Genomic DNA, 9932 nt, shown 5'->3' with positions numbered 1-9932 from the left:
AATACCGCTGGAACGCAGAGGGCTCGCTGACCGTTACACAAGGCACGGAAATGCTCACTCTAACTTCCTCGGACAACCCAGAGACACTCTTTCATAAATTGGGGCTACCAGCTGCCGGCGCATCGGAAGAGGCAAACCGAGCAGATAAACCGCACGAGAAAGGGACCTCGGGAGGAGTGAAACCACGGAGCGGCTTGGCCAAGAAACACGCACCTAACACCAGGGACAGTACGGACATGCCATAGCTGTTACTGTTAATCAGACTATATGCTATCTTTGTTGCTTTAGGCGTCATATACGCAGTTGCCGGCCACCCATGTGACCTATTGCTATACCTAACTACTGGACAAACACTATTGCTTTTGCTGAGGGCCTTCCCCCTGTCTTTTGTCTCTTGTTTTTGTATGTCTTTAATCTTTATCGCAACCTGCTGTAACCGTGTTTGCTGATCTATATTGAGATCTACAAGATTCTCTAAATGTTTATACCTCATATATAATGGTACAGAAGTATACATGTGTATAACTCTAATAAAATACAAATTAAAAAAAAACAAAAAAACCCATAAAGAATTAAGAATATGCGTTTTTTATAAAGTCATATGTTTTTTCATTATAAACACTTTTAAAAAATACAGGAATCCCGGAATGCTCCATCCTAAATCTGTCACTATGATGACCTCAATGACGTTAAACAAGGCTGAATCAAAATTAGATTAGAAGACACCTGAGTTAAATGGAAAAGGCACTTTGCAATTCTACCAAGAGAAACTGTCCCAGGGGAACGTTGGAAGTGAAACGATGGCTGCAGAATACCAAGACACCATCTTTACATTCCAATGGTAGCATGGTTGGTGGGATTACACTGAAGGCATTGATATCTGGTGTGCCACAGCAGCACTTGGGGTTTGCACAGAAATTCCAACACATATGTCATGGCTTCCTTCCTCTCTGTCACCACAGTATAACTGTTTGGCTGGTGACAGGCTGAGTGTACTATTCCTTTGAATCTCACTGAAATTATGCTGGCCTCACCCAGGTGCAAAAGGAAACAGACAATGTAACAACTACAAACCCTGAATACATTTTATATTACAAAAATACAAGTATATATCAGTACAGTCAACCATTCAAGTGAGTTTGACTGTGTGTGAAGAGTTGTATATGTGTGCTCACTCTGTGTTCCATAACTAGTGTGTTTTTATTTATACGTGTATCTAACAGGTAATAATTACCTGCCAAGATAAATGACTTAATTACCCAAATATAACACATCTCAGTGTTGTTTTATTCACTGTCACCTGCTCCTACATCTATTGTGCTTAAGTCAACCTCATGTGTAGTGCGCATGCGCTAGACAAGTCTTTTATAGTTTCGTGATAGAGATGTTATGCCGAAGAATTAGAAAATACACCTTTTTCTTAATTACATTCATGTCTTACCAATACAAATGCAAAGATGTAGATTGTAGCAGTGGAGCCAAACATAAGAGTAAGTCCATAGACGAGTTGGAAGGAAACCTGTCAGGCACAGACATTTACCAGCTGTTGGTATTTACAATATTTCAAATCTGTTTTTTTTTAGTTTTTTTTTTTAATATAGATCACTAGGGAAATAAGACCTGAGTTATCCAATACTGGTAGAAATCTGTGGTAAGCATATGCAAACAGGGTTAAATTCTGTGGCTATTATAGACTTACGGTTCAAATTCAATTCTATGGCTATTATAGACTTACGGTTCAAATTAATTTTGAATTCCCAGTGTAGTGAATAACCCTATATGTCCAAGCTAATGCTGGCACTTCCATTCCACTTCTAGGTGTTGAAGCCAATTGAGTTCATTTTGATCTTCTTTGCCTATGGATCTTCTTGGCCTATTGTCACTCATTCGGAAAAAGACTGAGACATGGAAATCTGGCACTTACTCATTGCAATGTTATGTAATAGAGTGGACCTACAAAAACATCGCCTGGATAGAGAGCGATAGGATACTATTATTCTGGCCAAATGACGCAATACCACCTGTGATTTGTTCAAGGGTTGTTGTTGTTTTTTTTTTTTTTTTTTAAAGTCATAGCAAATTCCCAGGATTCCATTCTTATGATTTTTCAATCTTGATTAAGAATTCCAAGTCAGCTCAATCATCGGCAGTTTTACTACTGTGACATGAGAATATTATCTAGATAAACATCCTAATACCTTTACTTTTAGCAATGCTAAAATGCATTTTAACCAAACCAGATTTTTACGAAACACCACAGATGTCAAGTGAGGCAAATGCCATTTTGTTTTATTCTAAATTAAGTGCTATAGGTGTTGAAACTCCTCTGCCGGCACATTAGGTCAGAGACTTAGAGATCTATCTTTGCTATCCAACTGGATTTTAAAAGATCATCTCTCAGGCAATAAACGCATTCCATCTTGAAATGCTGATAAACAAAAGAATTGAAGTCTTTGAGATTCTGTCACTGTGTGTGAGTGAGTGTGGGTCTGTCGGTGTGTGTGTCTGTGTGGGCATGTGAGTGTGTGTGTGTGTTTGTCAATGAGTCTGTCAGTATTTGTGTGTCTGTCAGTGTGCGTGTGAGTGTCTGTCAATGAATGAGTGTGTCAGATAAGTGAGTCTGGCTGTCAGATACATCTGTGTTTGTCATTGAGTGTGTGTGACTGTCAGTGTTTATACACCCCTGACTGCAGCGTGGCCAAGCGGAGTGTACCGTGGTACAGGGACTTCTGTTTCCTGTTCCTGGCAGTACTGACAGGAAAAGCTCACTGTACCGGGATTCGCTCCGCTCAGCCACGCTACAAGAAAGGTAGGAGGCACACCAGGAAGGGAAGGGGACCACAATCGGGGTGGGTGGCGCACCAAGGGACAGGGAGAGGAGGGGAGAGATACCCTGTGGTACAGGAAAAGGAGGGAGGGGGGAGAGGAACACTAAGCGACAGGGAACAGAGGGGGGAGGGGAGAGGAACACTAAGGGACAGGGAAAGCAGGAGAGAGGGGATATGAACAGTAAGGGTCAGAGAAGGGAGGGGACCATTAAGGGACGGGGAGAGGGGCTGGATGTGAAAAACACACAGCGGGGTTTGGGAAGGAAAGAGACACACACAAAGGAGCTGGGAAGAGTAAAAGACACAAAGGGGCTGGGAGAAAAGGAGTCACACATAGGGTCTGGGAGGAGTAAGACACACAAAATGTGGGAGGATGTAAGAGTCATACAAAGAGGAGAGATAGGAGACACACAGATATTTAAAGACGGGATAAGAAACACAAAAGGGAGGTTAAGAGGCACAGGTGAGGATGTTTTTTTTTTGGGGGGGGGGGGGGGGGGGGGCGGAACAATGCATCTTCGCCTATGTACCCAAAATTCTTTGCACCGGCCCTGGTTGTACTGAATGCATAAGTAGTAGAGTCAGATTTAGCTGGTCACACAATAACTCCCCAGGTACTGTCACCCTCCACTCCTCCTCCACACACTGTCAGCCTGGATGCATAAATGACAGAGTCAGATTTATTGGTCACACTGTCACCCGCCACATACAGTCACCCTCCACATACTGTGACTCCCTCCCACACACTGACACCCACACCACACACACTGTCACCACCCCACAAACTATCAACTCCCCACACTGTCACCACACTCACATTAACTCCCCCAAACAACCAATTCCAACCATGCCACACTCCCCTATCACATTAACTCCTCCAATCATGTCACACTCATCCTTCCCAAATATGTCACCCTGTCACATAAATCCCCCCCCCCCCCCCCCCCCCCCAATACACACAACACACTTCAAGGAGCTACCCCACACACCTACGGCCCCAGACACAAACATACAGATGCTCATAGAAACTCAAATTCACGCCCACGGATACTCACTGTCAGACACGCACTCTCCGGCACATACACAGGTAGACAATGCCAAACATTCTCAGATATACTCACAGCCCCATACACTTTGTGACTGCATGACTGTTTTGGTCAATGTGTTTGTCTCTGTGCATTAGTGTGATATTTACTAATGGGCACATTTACTGTCATATTTATTAATGGGCTTACTGACTGTGGTATTTATTAATGGGAAAACTTACTATTTTTATATATTTTTTTTGCTTGTGGTGTGCCTGCAGAATTCTGGGAAGAGCCTTGTTGTGCCTTGGGTGATAAAACATTGAGGAACACTGATTTAGACAAGCTTACTTACCATTGAGCTCTGATTTAAATTTAACAATGTACTGTTGATTAAGACCTGTGGGGCAGTTAATGCCATTCCGGAATAAAGTCTCAATTTCGAATAAAATCATCAACATCATGAACTAATTTGTAAAATATATATATATATATATATATATATATATATATTTTTTTTTTTTTTACATATCACATTCTCATTAGATCACTTTACTTTACTAAGACTCTACCAAGATGGCGGAGTACTTACACGGCTCTAACACCTCTTTATCATTTTCTTCTCCAGACCTTCACAAGATGGCGGATTTCAAAGTCCGGCGCTCGCCGATGACGATACTATAGAGCCTGGCGGCGGGACTACTGAAAGAGAACGTTGTGGCGGGATCTGGTCGGTAAGAGATCAGGCGTTCCATGTATTTGTTCTGTCTGGATAGAACAGTCACATCGCTAGTCGTATTTATCCAATGATTACATCATTCAATACCACCGTGTGTCTCTCTTCAGTCTGTGTGCTTTATTAAACTAGTATGTTATCACAATACACCTAGCACGAGTTTTATGTTTTAAAATAAAACCAAACTTTACAGGCTATCTGCTTCTGGTCATTATTATCTCATACTAACCAGGTATACACAGTAGCATCTGTCTTGAAGGTAGCTCTATTAATACAGAACAGAGATATTATATATTTATATATATATATATATAACCACTTGTTTAGAGAGAGAGGACAACAATGTCAAAATGCTGTCGATTTCATATTTTTGTATTTTAGCCCAATGTTATTATGGAGGATGGTGATTAATGATGTACTTATTCAGTCTCCTAGACAGCCGTAAATTACTGTAAGATAAAGGGGCACTCTTTGTTTGTAATCATTCTGTAGTTCTTTGTAGTGTTTGTGGGGGCCATCAGGGTAATTCCTTAAACTCCAAATTGTTGTGAATTTAAATCCAAGTTGCACAATTTAGGCTGATGTAGTTTGAGAATTTTCTCCAGATCAGCTCTTTGTGTTTTTCACCTTACAATTTGCTGCATAAATATGCCAATGGGCACCATTTGTTTTTTTTTAGCAGTTTAACCAAAAAAAATTGCAGTTTTCCCTGGAATTTGTTGTTGGAAAAATCTGCAGCTGCATGGATAATGCATTAATTAGTTTTGTGAAATTTCCATACATATATGTCCAACCTTGTACAGTAATGCAAGACTGTGAGAGCTGGGGAGGGGTTTTAAATTAAATTATTTTGAAGACCGCATACCAAAATCGTATTGCATTTGTGTTGGTACCAGAAGGAACACTATAACAATATGACTTATTCACTAAACCAACTCTGGAGAATTGTTATTGACATAGAGGACAGTAAATCCGTTGCGTAGTCTTTCACGTGATCTAGTGAAGCAATTCAGTAATGCTTGAGAGCTGCTTAAATAAAAAGGTTACACTGAGATTCTGGAACAGACAGACTAGATAAGGCAGTTGTTTTCAATAATCTGCCACAATCTACATTTCTAAGCACATATTTAGATTTCAGTGAAAAGCATATGAAAAAGAACAGAATGCACACATAGACTATTATTGGATATTTGGGCTAGTATACTTGTATTATTTTTCCTTTGTCTTAATGTTCTAATAACCTTGGTTTTTGTTTTTTTCTTTCCATCTTTCTAAGTCAACATGTTTACGGATTTAGCTGTGTCAGAGGGGCCTGGGCTTTTGACGCCACCATCGGAAGTTTCTTCTACTTTCAACCGTGTATCTAACAACCACTACTGCAACCAGTCTAAGCTGTTCCAACTTGGTGAGCGAAGTTTCACTCGCCAGTATGCCCATATTTATGCCACTCGACTGATGCAGATGAGGCCTCTCCTCGTAGAACGAGCAAAGCAGCGATGGGGTATGTGCATCTTTTATGTGATTTGACATAAGTAAATAAAACTACTAGTGTAAGGTTATTACAGAAATGCTCCAAATACAGTTAACATACAATAATATTTAAAAATAATCAGTCATCACTAAGTGAAGTGTTTTGGAAAGAGTAAAAATTAGGTCTTGAATGAACACTGCATGCACCTACACTTGTCATGCTATGCAAGGATTGTGTTCTAAATATATGTGTGCGTGTATGTATGTATGTGTGTGTATATATATAAAAAATGTATTTTTCGTAATGCATTATCAATATACTGTAACAAGAAAATAATTGGTCAACTCTAGCAAGGAGTGTCCCTTTCAAGCAGTACTGCTACATATGAAAGTTTAAGGGTTACTCCCTAAAATGAGAATTGTCAGGCATTGAAAGTGAATTTCAAATAGAAGTTTAACGTAACCAAACTGGAAGTATAGCTGGCTTGGAGATATTTTCCAGGGTCATCAGACATGCATATCTTGTAGATCTCTCTCCAGAATTACAGACAGTGCCAAAAGATATACAGCAAACTACCATCATCTTTACCTCTGTGCCAGATACTTCCTGGAAGTTTTGGAAACTGTTTATGCAGAGTACTTGGAGTATAGTAACAGTGAGCCAAGAGTTTGTCAGACAACCTCTGTGTTTCGACATTAGGATAGCATTTGTGGGTTTGCCTCATTGAATCTCATTAGGGACCAAAACTGCTAGAGCTTCTTTGTACATTGCCAGTGGGTGTCGGGGGTGAATTTTTTTTTTTTTTTTTTTTTTTTTAAATACTTTATTTTTGCATCCTGTCGGACAAAGAGGAATGATAACATTGCATGGGCTTACGCAGAAGCCACAATATATATATATATATATATGTATAGGAATAACATCCATGAAAAACTGTACATAAACTTCAAAAAATTTCACATGAGGCTTGATGTCGTCATTGTCTCTGTCCACCAGGGGATTTTTTCTTTTTAGAGATCCGCATCATATCGTGGTGATGATACCATTTGAAGAAAGAAACAACCGTGGAACATAAAATATCATATATAACCTCATGCATCGTAACCTGATAGGGTTGCCTCATCCCGTAATATAAGGGGTTTACCCTGGCGCACCTTGCCTTGTGCCTATCTTGTAGAGCAACTTGAGTGTAAAGTGCGATTAGGGTCATGTTGCGTGGTGGTACACCGTTGTTTTATACCGTATGCATAAAATTTAAGGAAATTAGGAGTGAAGAGAGAAGAAAAAGGATAGAGAAAAAGGGGGGGCAAGAAGTAAGGGGAGGGAGAGGGGGCATGGGGTAGATGGGGAGGGTCGTATGCGACGTCTCAGAGCAGCGTGGCAATGTTCGTACTTCTTATCGGTGTGTGTTGTTCTAGGCGGTGACCGGGAGTACATAGTCGTGCCATGGTTCCCACACTCTGTCAAATTTTGGTGTGGTGCCTTTCAATCTGGCCGTCAGACTATCCATTAGGTGTACCTCTTTTACGTTGCCTATTACTCTCTGGGTGGTGGGTAAGTCTGTTTGGAGCCACGTTTGTGCCATCGATCTCCTAGCTGCCAGTGTAATTTTATGGAGTAATGTTTGTTCAGCTCTTGTCCAATTATCTACTGGTCTGTTCAGGAGGTACGTCCAAGGGTTGAGGTCAGGTGCCTTATGGAATATTCCATTGACTAAGTGATGGATCTTAGCCCAGAATGCCTGAGCTTTGGGGCAATCCCACCACATGTGAAGGTATGTACCCTTGTGTCCGCAATCCCTCCAACAGTCGTCAGTGGGTGTCTGTCCCATGCGGTGTAGTGTAACTGGGGTGGTGTACCACCTGAACATTGTTTTGTAGGATTGCTCCTGTAGTGTGACACTTATAGATACCTTATGGTTTGCTTCCCATATGTCCCTCCATTCCTCACCCTCTAGTACCTCTCCCAGGTCTCTTTCCCACGCCTCCGTATATGTCAGCGGTCCCCACTCTTTTGATTCTGAGCATAAGTGTGCATACATGGTGGTAATTAAGCCTTTTCGTGTATATTCATTCAGACACATTTTTTCATAGAATGTTAGGGGGGTGGTTGCTGCCTGTCGAACGTCTGTCTGTTGAACGTAATCTCTTATCTGTAAATAACGGAAAAGGTCTGCTGGGGTGAGGTGTATTCTCTGTCGGAGTATGTCAAAGGGGACTAGTTTCTTTTGTTCATACATATGGCAGATTCTCTGAATACCTGCCGTCTCTATGTTAGCGAAGTCCCTAGCTGCTATGCCTGGGGGGAATGCCCTGTTCCTCAGTATAGGGGTCATGGGTGAGTGCCTAGATGTTAAGTTAAATTTGTGGGCATACGTGTCCCATATGGTTAGGGAGTTCAGTATTGCTGGGCAAGTCGTCCTCAGGATAGGCCTGTCTTCTTTGCGTACCCACATGTGATACTGCGGGAGGTCTGCCCCTGTCATAAGTGACTCCAGGTCTACCCACCTTCTAACCTCCAGGGGAGAATGCCACATAGCGAACTGTGCCAATTGCGCCGCCAGGTAGTAGGAGTATAGGTGTGGCAGGCCCAGCCCTCCTCTTTGTTTCTGTCTATATAGTACATTTCTGGATATCCTGTGTCTGCGGTTGTGCCAAATGAAATCGCCTATTGCTTTCTGGAGGTGTGCCAGATCTGATTTGAGTAGTCTGACAGGCAGCGCCTGAAAGAGAAACAGTATTCTCGGTAGGATGTTCATTTTTACTGTGTGGATGCGCCCTATCCAGGATATAGGTTTGTCTTGCCAATTGTCCATGTCATGTATGAGTGTCTTAATCAAAGGGGTATAGTTCAGACGGTGTAGATTTTTTGGATCTGCAGGCAGGCGTACTCCTAGGTACTTAAGATGATCACGTACTATCGGAATGTTGTGAGTTTCCTGTATGGTCGTTATGTCCTCTGTTGTCATACCGAGTGGGAGGGCACTTGATTTATCCAGGTTCGCCTTGTAGCCGGAGAAGGCCCCGAACTGTGTCAGTAGGCCTCTGAGTGCCGCCATGGATGCTATGGGATTCGTGAGGGTCACCAGAACATCATCCGCGTAAGCGGAGGCGAGAAACTCTTGACCCGCTACTTTGATCCCTGTAATCAGGGGGTGCCGTCGCATGGCTTGCATGAGTGGCTCAAGCGACAGCACAAACAGAAGGGGGGAGAGCGGACAGCCTTGTCTGGTTCCGTTCTTCAGAAAAAAGGGTTGGGGTCCTGCTCCCGTCATCCTAATTTGTGCAGAAGCATGATTGTACATGGCCCTGATTGACGTCACGTAACGTTCGGGGAAGTTCAGGTGTTTCAGTAGGTCGAAGAGGTACGGCCACTCGAGCCTGTCAAAGGCCTTCTCCGCGTCCAGCGAGACCAGTAATGTGGGGGTGGTAGAGGCCCTCTGTCGCCATATGAGATTTATATTTCTCCTGGTATTTTCAAATAGCTGTCTATCTGGTACGAACCCCACCTGGTCAGGGTGGATCAGAGTTTTTAACACTGGGTTTAATCGGTCTGCTAGAATCTTTGCCAGTATCTTAATGTCTTGATTAATCAGCGAAATGGGTCTATAGTTGTCAGGGAGTAGTGGATCCTTGCCAGGTTTCTGGAGGAGTATTATGTTAGCAAGTGACATACTGCTAACGGTCGTTAAACACTCGCGCTAGGTGTGGAGATCGTTCCTCTTTAAAGGACTTGTAGTACGTCCCATCGAAGCCGTCTGGTCCCGGTGCCTTGTTACCTTTCAGGCCTGCTATAGCCCTATCTACTTCCTCCCTTGTTATAGCTTCGTCAAGGAGCTGTGCCGATGCCGTCGATAGTTTTGGCAGGTCGAG

At 42.4% G+C, this 9932-nt stretch overlaps 1 protein-coding gene across 1 annotated transcript in view; it reads left to right on the top strand.

Moving 5' to 3' along the window:
• The first annotated feature begins 4487 nt into the window (after positions 1 to 4487).
• The window catches only part of POLD2 (DNA polymerase delta 2, accessory subunit), a 30290-nt gene continuing 24845 nt past the window's right edge, over positions 4488 to 9932 (top strand). Inside the window, exons 1-2 of the mRNA XM_063448534.1 lie at positions 4488 to 4587; positions 5866 to 6090. Of these exons, the coding sequence (XP_063304604.1) occupies positions 5871 to 6090 (220 nt within the window). The 5' untranslated portion in view covers positions 4488 to 4587; positions 5866 to 5870. The remainder of the gene's footprint in view (positions 4588 to 5865; positions 6091 to 9932) is intronic.

Source organism: Pelobates fuscus, chromosome 3 (assembly GCF_036172605.1).
Source record: "Pelobates fuscus isolate aPelFus1 chromosome 3, aPelFus1.pri, whole genome shotgun sequence".
Taxonomy (NCBI): domain Eukaryota; kingdom Metazoa; phylum Chordata; class Amphibia; order Anura; family Pelobatidae; genus Pelobates; species Pelobates fuscus.
This window is presented reverse-complemented; position numbering and strand designations above follow the sequence as displayed.